Source organism: Peromyscus eremicus, chromosome 7 (assembly GCF_949786415.1).
Source record: "Peromyscus eremicus chromosome 7, PerEre_H2_v1, whole genome shotgun sequence".
Classification (NCBI taxonomy): domain Eukaryota; kingdom Metazoa; phylum Chordata; class Mammalia; order Rodentia; family Cricetidae; genus Peromyscus; species Peromyscus eremicus.
The window spans coordinates 105,877,371-105,889,526 of NC_081422.1; the positions used below are offsets into that span (position 1 = coordinate 105,877,371).

The 12,156-nt window shown below is 44.1% G+C and overlaps 1 protein-coding gene across 17 annotated transcripts in view; it reads right to left on the reverse strand.

Moving 5' to 3' along the window:
* Arpp21 (cAMP regulated phosphoprotein 21) overlaps window positions 1-12,156 on the reverse strand; it is a 121,130-nt gene that overhangs the window by 62,324 nt on the left and 46,650 nt on the right. For 14 of the 17 annotated variants that reach the window (XM_059267156.1, XM_059267152.1, XM_059267159.1 and 11 more), the window contains 3 exons: window positions 11,226-11,459; window positions 1,597-1,775; window positions 711-815 (listed from right to left, as the gene is read on the reverse strand). In XM_059267156.1, the coding sequence (XP_059123139.1) occupies window positions 711-815; window positions 1,597-1,775; window positions 11,226-11,459 (518 nt within the window). The remainder of the gene's footprint in view (window positions 1-710; window positions 816-1,596; window positions 1,776-11,225; window positions 11,460-12,156) is intronic. The other 3 variants (XM_059267158.1, XM_059267157.1, XM_059267149.1) reach the window with 1 other exon arrangement.

Below are 12,156 nucleotides of genomic sequence, written 5' to 3' on the forward strand. Positions count from 1 at the left end.
GGGGACCAGCATCAGGAGCTGGGGGTAGTGATGGCTGTATCCTGACTCAGAGTTTTAGATGATTCTGACAACTTTACAGCAAGATCATATAACCTGTTGGCTGATGACCTCAAACTCTAAGGATAATGTAGGCAAGCATGCTTAGCTAGTACACTCTGTGTGTGTGTCCATGTTCATGTATGGCTATGGGTACACATGTATACATATGCATGAGAAATCAGAGGTCAATAATGCGTGTCTTTGCCTGACATATCTCCAGCTTATGATTTGAGACAGGGTCTCTTACTGAACCAGTTTGGCTAGACTGGCTGTCTAGGAAGCCGAAAGGGTCTTCCTAATTTTTGTCTCCAGAGCGCTGAGCCTACAGGTACTCATCACATGCCTCCCTTGTTGTATGGGTCCTGAGTATCTGGACTTGGTTCCTCAAGCTCAGCAAGAATTTTACTGACTGAGTCATTTCCACAGTAAACTTTAAAAAAGGTGTCAGATTGCAGAAGCATTTAACTTAGGGAAAACAGGTGAAAAAACAAAGAAAGTTGCTTGGAGGGATGGACTGTCAGTCAGGCATGAGACATTTACACATACTCAATGACTTCACAGTCAGCCCAGGCCATGCATCCAGTGTCATCTATAGCTGAACAGGAAAACCGCAGAACCCATGAAAATTCTGTGTGTGCACATGTGTGTATATTATGCATATGATACAGTACCAGGGGGAAGTGCTGTGTTGGCGACACAGGCAGGAGATGCTGGGCAGGGAAAGAGACCGCTGGATATTGCACAGACTGGGGAGATGGCTGCAGGCCCTGGACAGACTGGAGGGAAGAAAACACTGGTCAGTAAACAGAAGAGTGTGGGGCACAAATTCCACACTTAACAGGTTCTCTAGGATCACTCATTGCAGAGAGGCAAATCAACCACACAGGCAAGCCTAAGGCTATGTATGCCAAAGCCAGATAGCCTTGGTCTCGAGGAAGCTCAAGAAAGCACGCCTTTACAAAATCACTGATGGGCACTAATGTCTGTTAGATGCTCTGGACCTAAATACATTGTTCAAGGACTAAGAAGTAAAAGCATATTTAAGAAGGAGGCTCACCCAGGGAGCCTGCTCAGAACACCAGGTTCTATTGTGCCTCCCTAGGGAAGGAGGCATCTCGGTACCTTTCTCAGGGGCCCAGGGATGAGAATCCAGGTCTTTTGCAACTTGGCTGATCTGCTCTTCTCACTGAGGAAGAGCTCAGCACTGATTCTACAGACATGAACATTTGATCTGTGATGGGTAGGAATGAATTAACTCAAAGTCCAGGAAGGGATTATAAATTGCATCTGTAGCTTTACATCAAACAGCACTTGGACCTAAAACACTGTCCATTCATTTTCCCTAGTACCTACTCTCACTCAGTAGACACTTGAACTGGGTATGAGCTCATAATATTGTGTCAACCAATGATTACACTCTGGAAGATTTCCCCCCAAAGCCTGATGGGTAGTGAGCCTCCACAAGACATCCTGTCTCCAAGATGGATTGCTGACCTGAAGCCTAGGCAGGTCTCATCTTCCATCCCTTCTTCTCCCTCCTTCCAGCCAGCTCCTCACCTGAGTGACCAGTGGCCCTGCCATCTGGGGCTGTGGTGGCTGGACCTGCTGCTGCGGCTGAGGCGATGGCTGCTGTGGGGGCTGCTGGGGCTGCCCACCAACAGAGCCACGCAGCGTCTGCTGACTTCCAGGAGGATTATATATTGCAGGAGTTCCATCCGGGTTCACAAAGGGCTGACCTGAAATGAAGCCATACAGAGTCTGGCTCAGATGAATGTCTCACTGCTTTTCCCACACATAAAAAAGCATTCTCCTAGACACCATTTTTCCTGCAGAAAAAAAGGCACTCTCCTAGATCTCTGAAAATACCCTAAAGTGAAAGGGTGTGCAATAGGAACTCAAGACATGGACCCTGCTCCACAGCCAATGTGTTACTGCTTGTGACCCAAACTAGTTTGAACTGGATGACTGGGTGAGCATGTAGTAACTTAAGAAGCCACAAATAAATTCACATCATTTAGGGAGATTTGGCAAGATAAGGAAAGTGTGGACAGTGGAAACCAGTAGAAAGGCCTGTGCAGAAGCAGTCTTCATGCAGCCCTAGGATTTGCCCCTGTATCTCACAGCATCAGGGAGATAATGTACACTGAGCAACAGCAGATACTTTCCAGTTATACAACTCTGACTACATCCAGTCTCAAGCTATCTGCCAAAACACTGATTTTGCTTCTACTCGGTCTGGCCACCGAACAAGAATTATTATAGTCCCACAAATGCATACACAAAGCAAGGGAATGAAACAATCCATCACTCACTTCTCTAAGCACACACAACCTGAGGTTCTTGGTTATTTTACTTAATTAGTCAATGAACAAGTTTCCCCATAGCATTTTCTTACATGCTTAGCTTTGACCGATCCCCTCATCTCTCTTCTGCTCATCCCCACTGTACCCTCCTATCCTCCTTATTCCCCTCTCTAGTTACAAATTACATGTATTCTATTACCTCACCCACCTCCCTCTCTTAAAATATCATTTCTCACATCTCATGGGCCCTTTTCAGTTGCCAGACATCTACCCACACTTACTCCCACACAGATATATACATATTACAAGTGAAAGCCAGGTCCACATGAGAGAAAAATATGCAGTATTTATCCTTCCAAGCCTGGGAAAGTACCTGCTTTACTTAATATACTTTTTCCCTGTTCCATCCATTTTCCTATAGATTTTGTAATTTTGTTTTTCTTTATAAAGTTTTATACTTCTAGAGTGATGTGGACTTAGCTTGGGAGACACAGTGTTACGACTTGTGACCAAAACTATCTTAGGCTGGATCCAAACTCACAGAACCATCTTTTGGGATAATGGCACGTTCACTGTGATGTTGCTGGTTGCTTAGTGACTGTGTGGCTTTGAAGTTTAGGAAAAGATGGAGGCTCACAAGAAGGACATGGAAGTGAGAGTCATGCTGTGGAGAGCAGAAGGCAGGAGTTGAGAGAAGGGGACATGAGGGGTAAACAGAGAACACATTTCCAGTGTGGCAGGCAGGAGCCTTACACACAGATCTTTCAACAGCCCTGTGAATATGCATTCTCAGTTCCACCTCAGCAGAAATAAAGTTAGACTCAGAGAGACCAGGCAACTTATTTGGCAAACTAAACAACAGCAGGAGCAGCAGCAACAAATAAACAGTAAGGGAGAGAGCCCTCAGGAGGTGCCTCTGCATAGTGAAACTCCAAATCAGTTTACCTGCCCAATATAACTGACTTATCAAATATACACGAAGAGTTCACAGCACAGCCTGAACCATGACAGTAACAGTGAGAACTGAAAGACATAGCCAATGCACGAGGATCCAGGCAGGGAAGGTGGAAGCCATGGAAGCTGTACTGTCATGCAGGGCCACAGCAATATTGGCAAAATAGGAGGGAAAAGAAATGGTACAGGAGGAAAGCGACTGCTTCCCTTTCCCATACCTTGCAGCCCCCCGTAGAAGAGAGAGCTGAGGTGTGTGCTTCTCTACGAGATGAACTCAGAAGTGCACTGCAAAAACCTAAGAAAAATGCCTAGAGGGAGAAAGACGCCCTGGACAAGTGTGCTCTGGAGAGAAGCCTTCCCCACTGGGTGTTGGCAGACAGTGCGAGCAGAAAGTTGAGCTCCCCTGCAGCATGTATCCTAAACCTGAGTCTGTGCATTTTACTGAGTACACAAGACTTTCGGGAGCATGCTTATTCAGAACTAGAAGCATCATATACAGGAACCCTGCCTTGACAGTCTTAGTCATATGTAGGCAGAACAAGCTAGGATTGGCAGTTTCATGGGAGAGAATTTAGCCAACAAGAAGTGAGCAGGAGAGAGAGCAAGATAGACAGGGTGGGGGTGGCAGATGGGAGATAAAATTTAAAAACTGACTCAGAGGAAGCAGAGTATTCCAGGTGGGGAGTATACATATGACCCCCATAAAACAATGTACTGTTATGAAATAGGAGCAAACAAATTAACTTGGAAACTTGAATCATGGCATATCAACAAGTATATCTTGCAGGACTAAAGAAGTTATGACAGTAGTCTCATAATGAAACCACTGACTGCTACAGAAAATGAACCAGGAATACACTCACAGAAAATATGCTGATTAAGTTGAGTGATTTCTTTTTGGGTCTGGAAAACTGGGACATAGAATCTGCCCAAATTCCTAAATGCTAGGATTATAGAAATGCACCACCAGATCCACTTAACATTTTTTAAGTTTTTAATGTTCCAGGAATCTGATTTTGTTATGGAATATTTGTACATTGTATGAAGATGTATTACTGTGATTGGTGTAATAAAAAAAGCTGAATGGCCAATAGCTAGGCAAGAGGTATAGGCAGAACTTCCAGGCAGAGGGAGAAACTGGGAGGAGGAATCTAGGTGTGCAATTTCATCAGCAGAATCAGAGCAAATCAGGTGTGCCTTATGAGCAAGAGTTAACCAAGCCACATGTCAGAACGTAGATTACAAAAAATGTATGTGTTAATTAAGTTCTAAGAGCTTATTGGGGAAAAGTCTAAGCTAAGACCAAGCTTTCATAACAATAAGTCTCCGGGTCATTAATTATGGGCTGAAGGTCCAAAGACAGTCTGACAAGAAGGCTTACTATGCGATTCTTACTATTTCCATTTAGTTTTAGCTACATTTTGTTATATGATTTTTTTTTCTTAAAAACTAAGTTTTTTTTTTCTAGATTTTAGACATGTAATTCATTGTTCCCCAAAGCTAGCAATCTGGAAAAGGCTAAAAAAATTACTTCAGTTTAAAAACTTGTCTGTAGCTAGAGTTTTCATGCCTGGCCCACAGTCAGGACAAATCTCTCTCACCTGCCAGTCCCACAGCCACTCAGACCCGACCAAGTAAACACAGAGACTTATATTGGTTACAAACTGTATGGCCATGGCAGGCTTCTTGCTAACTGTTCTTACAGCTTAAATTAATCCATTTCTATTAATCTATACCTTGCCACATGGCTCATGGCTTACCAGCGTCTTCACATGCTGTTTGTCCTGGTGGCGGCTGGCAGTGTCTCTCTGACTCAGCCTTCCACTTCCCAGCTTTATTCTCCTCCTTGTCCCGCCTATACTTCCTGCCTAGCCAATGGCCAATCAGTGTTTTATTTATTGACTAATCAGCAACGCATTTGCCGTACAGAACATCCCACAGCACATGTCTACCAGTCTTTTGAATGTTCTCACTCAGTTTTATTGTAACCCCAATGCTGGGGAGGTGGAGTCAGGAAGATTCCTGGGGCTCCCTGGACAGTGAGTTTAGACCAGTCAGGTGAGCCTCAGGCCGATAAATGACCTTGTTTCAAAAACAAAATGAATAGCCACTGAGGAAATACACCTGCTGTTTACCTATGGTCTCATAGGACACATACCCACACCCACACAAACACACACACATTCACCCACACACGTGGGCCTACACCTGCACAAATATGTGTACCTATAGGAACACTTACCCAAAGTACACATACATGAACATACACTAGCTCTCTCTCTCACACACACGTGAATGAATCCTTTTTTTTTATTATTATGACCTAGCTTTTAGCCACCATGTCTGAGACATATGAAAATCTACCTATAATTCCAGTTAGAATATGACCTCGAATGCTCAGATGTCCTTTGTGACAGATAAACTCTACAATCTCAGCTTGAAATGTGATCAGCGCACTATGGTGAAAAGAAAGAGAAGGCTCAAAATAGCTGCCCACGAGAGTCCTAATGATCCCTGAGACAGAGATGGCTGGGCCTGGAGACGGCAGGAGAAGGAAAGCACCAGTTCGGTGCCCACCCAGGAAAGGTGGCAGAGCTGAGGGAAAGCCGCTGTGGTTGCCAGAGAAGAGAACCAAAGAAACTTCCCAAAGACACCTGGGCCAGACGGCTGTTGGCTTTCAAGTCAGGAGACAGTAACTCCTCTGTGTCTGACGAATTCCATCAATCCAGATACAAAATTACACTGATACAAGCAATTAGTTTGAGTGACAGCTGCTGCAGACTGCAAGGGAAAGAAAAGCCCAGCTGGGCCTGAGCTTATTCAGTCTGATAGAAGCGATGGTGGCAGAAGCCTCAGGAGCAGGCCCAGTGGGCCACAGCATGCACATTGGGCACAGGGAGGAAATGCTTGATGTCGGAGATAAGCTGGAGTGCCTTTAGTTCAAAGCAGGGGAAGAGAAAGGGACTGGATGTAAAATACATTTTCTCTCAACCACATGTATTAGCAAGTTTTCCACAGTCCACACCAACATATCAGCTATTATTTCAATATTAGGTAATTATTGGATAATTATATAAGGCAGAGCACTTTGTTATTATTGCAGGAAAGCAAAAAATAAAAAAAATACATTTAAAATAACTGACTATAGGTCAGTGAGATGGCTCAGCAGATAAAGGTTCTTGCCACCAAGCCTGATGATCTGAATTCAGTCCCAAGGATCCCCACAGTGGAGGGAGAAAACTGACTCCCACAGGTTGTCCTCTGCCCTCCAGAGGTACTGTGTGGCATGCTTGTGTCCCCGAGTAAGTGTTAGGAAGTAAAACATAATGCAAATGTCCCCTCCATAGAAAGAGTTATAAATATCTTAGTAACAAGGAAACAAACACAAGGAAAGTCACATAAGAGAGAAAACTGTCATCAGCTCTTGAAACCAAAGCATGCCTGTTCTCCACTTCATAGAATGGTAACGGGGTGGCTTTTGTTTTCCTACTGTGTAGAACGCTGTGTATGCAAATGTTGACAAATCCTGTAGGTAAGGATTAACTCAGCCCTTACAAGACATCTTGACAAACAGTGCACCAACATTTCAGGGCACGTTGGAGCACAATGCAGAAGCACTTTGGATAAACAGAAGCTGGGAATCCTGGTGACATTCTAGGATTGTAGAAGCCCAGGAGGAGCATCTGAAAGAGACTGTACTGGGAGCTTCTCCAGAGCGAGGACCTCCCCAAATGCTGCGCCCTTACACAGTCGTGGTTTTGCACAAGATGAAGAGAAAGCAGCGTGACAGCACATCAGCTGAAGTGTGAGTGAGGCTGCCTGTGGGTATTTTCAGATTGCAGTGAAGCTTCTGCTAGAACCAACCAAAGGAAGCTGGGGTCCAGGACAGCTAAAGGAAGATCACGGCAAAGATTCTGGACTTGCCTGCCAGAGACAGTCACTTTGTGACTACCCACTCATCCAGGTACCTGAAAATAGCCAGGAGGAATCAGAAAGCACCTGAGTGAGGCTGAATGAGAGATGTCTGTGGTGAAGACAAAATTCAAATCTCTGGGGGCTCTGGGAGAGGGTTCAGTAGGTAAGAGTGCTTGCCAAACAAGTATGAGGACCTGAATTTGAACTCCTAGCACCCATTCAAAAAGCTGGGGTGGTTGCATGCTTGCATTTACATCAGCTGCTTTGGGAGGTAAAGACAGGAGGATGGCGGCAGCTTACTGGCCCCTAGTCTAACCACAGCTCAGGGAGAGAGACTCTGTCTCAAGGGAATAAAGTGGAGATCAATAGAGTAGACATCTGACATCCCCCTCTGGCTTCTGTCCACCTATGGGTACACACCACACACACACACACCCTCCCACACACATACGACCTTGTATTCCCATATACACAGGAAATTCCTCTATAGCTGTGGCTGTCCTGGGGCAGCCACAGGAATACACAGGAGAGTTCTTAGTATGCCCTATGTCTAAGACATGGCAAAAGTTCAGTCCATTATACAAGCAAAGGATGTTCTACTCTGTTTTATGCAGTATACACATGATTAGGACACACATGTACCACACATCAGCAAATCAGACAATAACTTGTAGGAGTCAGTTCCTTCCCTTCATATGAGTTCTAAGGATGAAACTCAGATGGTCAGGCTTGGAAGCAGGCACTTTTGCCCACTGACCCAATCTTGCAAGCTCAGCCAATTCTAATTTCATACATGAAGCACATTCTTAAATATATGACATTGGGTGGGAAATCACTCTGCTATCTAGATAAACACACGTGATGGCTGGTAGATATTATTTCACCAGTAACCATCCAGTACTTGTATTATACCTAGAAGTCTGTCACTCATTCTAGGGATTTAAAAATTAATTAATTAATTAATAGTACAGTCTTTCCCCACAAATTGATTTCAAATATGCTAACAAGGGAACTTGCCAAGGGCATGGGAAACAAGGTACTGCTGGTGCTTAACATGAAAGTACTTGTGTCATGTGCTTGGGAAGGTATGAAGAGAGATTTCTCACCCATGGTGACAGTAGCAAAGGATGGGTTTCAGCCCAGAAGACATGGAGTACAGTAGAGATCATGGAAGAATCACATAGTACGTATCATTTGTGTACTTACAGGCACACATACACATACCACCGATAGGTGTGCAGTATGTATTACATACTTTAAGCACATGCATGTGTTTTCCTTTGATTAGTTTTCATGTATATGTGTGCATGTGTGTGAAAGCACATGTATGTGTGTGTGTGTACATGTGCCTATGTGTGTATATGTGTGTGTTTGCCCACAGAAGTCAGAGATGTCAGATCTTGTGGAGGCAGATTTACAGATGTTTGTGAGCAACCTGACCTGGGTGCTGGAAACCAAACTTTCTGCAGGAGCAATGTGTGCTTCTAACCACTGAGCCATCTCCCCAACCCTGCATGTATATGTTTTCAATCAATGGAACTGAAGGCACTCTAGAAAGAAGAGATATAATTTCTTTTTTTTAATGTGTATGTGGTATGTGCATATTTATGTTTGCATATATGTGGGCACAGGTGTGTGTGCACACACTCACATGTGTGTAAGTACAAGTTTATGACTGCATGTGCTTGTGGAGGCCAAGGTGGATGTCAGGAGTATTCCTCAATCACTTGCCCCTTATTCAGTGAGACCAGATATCTCAGGTGAACTCAAAGACAGTTTGGCTAGTCTTGCTAGCCAGTGTGTTTCAGGCATCTCTTGTTTCCATTTTCCCAACTCTCAAAGTGCAGGCAAACTTCCACACCTTCCAGGCAATCACAGGCATTCTGGGGATCCTCACTCCTGCCCCTGGCTTTCAAAACTAGTACTTTAACCACTGAGCCATCTACCTCACCAGGAAACGTGATTTTCCACCGCCCATCACTCAGCTGTACTATAAAATACAATAACTGTGGTGTTTTCCTGAGGGATAATTCAATGCCTAGTGTCTGTCAGAGCAGACTAAGGCCTGTAGAGAAGCCATTCAGCAGTGCCTTCCCTCTAGTTGAAAGCCTTTCTCAAAGAGAGATGTTTTGATAACAGCCTTAAGTGACTCCAGCCAATGAATAAGAATCAGAACTTGGCATAAGCAGAATTCTATGTCTTTGCTAAATAAGTGAGATAACATATGATAATATATACACAGATGCAAAGCCGTGCTATCATTGCTAATAATACTCTACAAAACATACTGTTGTGCCTTTTTAAAGACACTCTGAAATTCTGCTTAAAACAAATCACACACACACACACACACACACACACACACACACACACACTCACACAAAAAAAAAAACCCGAAAATTCCGTTCCCACTCCTTTCTGCAAGCCCTCTATCTAATCAACAGCAAAAGCTATTCTCCAACAATCAGATCATCCTTCAGTCAGAGCGCAGAGTAGTGGATATGATATTGGTGTCCTTTAATTTCTCTTATGAAGCTTACAATAATCCCAATAAAACCGGAGCCATTCAGAAATGCTTTTCAGAAGAAGCCAGTCGGAGGCTTTCAAGTGGCTTTCGATAAAATGGTTATGGTTTCTGTTCTCTCATACTCACAGCACTTTCAGAATGTCTCCATCAAATCCCATGCTCGGAGAACACGCCATATGCTTTATGAGGACACACAGTTACCCCAGGAGCTATTTTACCATAGTTCTCGTATTGCACCGAGGACCCTAATTGCCACTACCACTCTCTATGTGAGCAGACCCAGCCAGACAGATCACTCATGTGAGATGTTCAGCTGTTGTATTTTCAAGCTTAGATAACTGAAGTAATACTCTACATACCAGAGCTAAACTTCAGACTCCTTTCCAGAGAATTCCATTCTTTACAGTCACAGATAAAAAGCTCTTAAGGTTAAGTGTGCCAGCATAGCTCTAATAACATTCTGGACTCCCAGCTCTCTGTGCTGGGGGAACTTTGGTATGTTTCTTGGGGAGGCTGGCACACTTCAACCCAAAGAGTCCTTTTCCCTCCTGAGATCCTAAAGAGTATTGACAATGAGGTCTTGGAGGGGGCCTAGGCAGATTTCCTTCAGGATTCTCTTCAGTTTATCTACTGAGGTTGGATCCTCAATGTCCTAGGTTTTTTGTTGTTAACATGGAGCTATCTAGTCCCCTAGGGAAATTGGCTATTCATCATGGAATGAGCCATAATTATGGAAGGGACAGTTTCCCAGCCCTACTATAAGTAGCCTGGGTCTATTTTCCCCACGAGGAGCTATTTAATGGCTTGTCATTATTCTCTTTACTTATGTGGGTTCTTCTAACTCTGCAGGAACTGGGTAAAGTTCTATAATCTTCTATAATCAGGGAGCTGGGGTAGATTCAAGGGATGCCTTGCATTCTTGAATGCTGTTGAGTGAAAAATATATCAGACATAATACTGAGCATTAAGTGTGAGAAACACCAAGTTTTTGGTGGTATATATCAGCTCAGAACATTGCTGACTCTGATCTTAGGTCCTCAGAATGGGATAAAACTCTCCACAGCCAAGGAAGAAGGGATCCAGAGAAGGGGATGCTGCCTCAGCTGCTGCCTGGTGTCCTCTTCATCTCCTTCGCCTCTCCTTTCCTCTCCTCCTCTCCTCCTCCACTTCCTCCTTCTCCTCTCCCTTTTCAGGGCTTGGAATTAAACCCAAGGCCTTAGTCATGTCAGGCATGTGATCTACCATGGAGCCCCAGCAATAACCCTTGAGAAAGGGTCACTCTTGGGACGTCTCTGATCTATATGAATGTTGATGCCTTTACACACATAGCTGTAATCCAGACTTCCCCAAAGTCACCACCAAGTGGTCCCCACACTCTGCCCCCTACTCAAGAATTTTTCAGAAACCTTGATAGCAAATTTCAATTATCAAACAGAAGAACAAACCTTTAATAATTCGTGTCCACAGTAGAGCAGGGGAGGACTGACCTGTGTGTGGATTAAGAAGGATGCTTCCAGGTGGGATACCAGTTGCAGTTTCAAGTGGAAGGAGGATGTAGCTGGTGCTGCTGGGAGTGACCTGGCCCCCCATTCCATTCTCTGAATAGGGCATACAGCCAGGAGAACCAGCTGCCACACTAGAGGTCAGGGCCGTGCTCTGCAGAGGTGGGTGAGTGCGGGACAACGATCCTGAGGAGCCTGCGCTGCTGGAAGACTCAGAACCTGGCAGAAAGAGAGGAATCAACAAATCATTTGGTACCCAGAGAAGTAGAGAGATAATAGCCAGACATCAAAAGGCTGACTGCTTCATAAGGGGACATTGGGGAGTTTGAGATGTGTGCTGAAGGATAGGATTAGCCAGTGTCTATTCCACATCTTGAGCTTGTATTTATGGAAATCCTTGCTTCCTATTTCTCAGGTGTGCCAATTTTTCTAGGGAAGGGTGGATTAAAGACAAACATTCTTTCAATATTTGCATGTACAGTCTAGAAGATAAACTGGTACATGGGACTCAAGCTACACCTACAAATTCCCATTTCTTGAGTATTTAATGCTATGTGAAATACTTCTCTTATTGAGACTGATAGGAATCAGGGACAGGGTGGAGGACAAAGAGATGTCAATTTGGGGGGTCTTAGGTCATGATGTCCCATGCATGTTTCTGAAGTTCCATTCCTCAAGCCCCCATACAGCTAAATTTGAAGGGGACTTATAGAAACTGATATTTATCCCCTATATAAGTAGAGAAGTGGACAATTACTGTTGAGAATGCAGCATTGCACGAGTGGGAATTATTTTTATGATGTTGGAGAGTGAATCCAGAAGAGCTATAGCTCTGAACTAAACCTGTAGCCACAACAAATTAAAAATAAAATAGTATTTCCTATAAGGAAAGGGGTGACTTAGGAGAACAGGTATA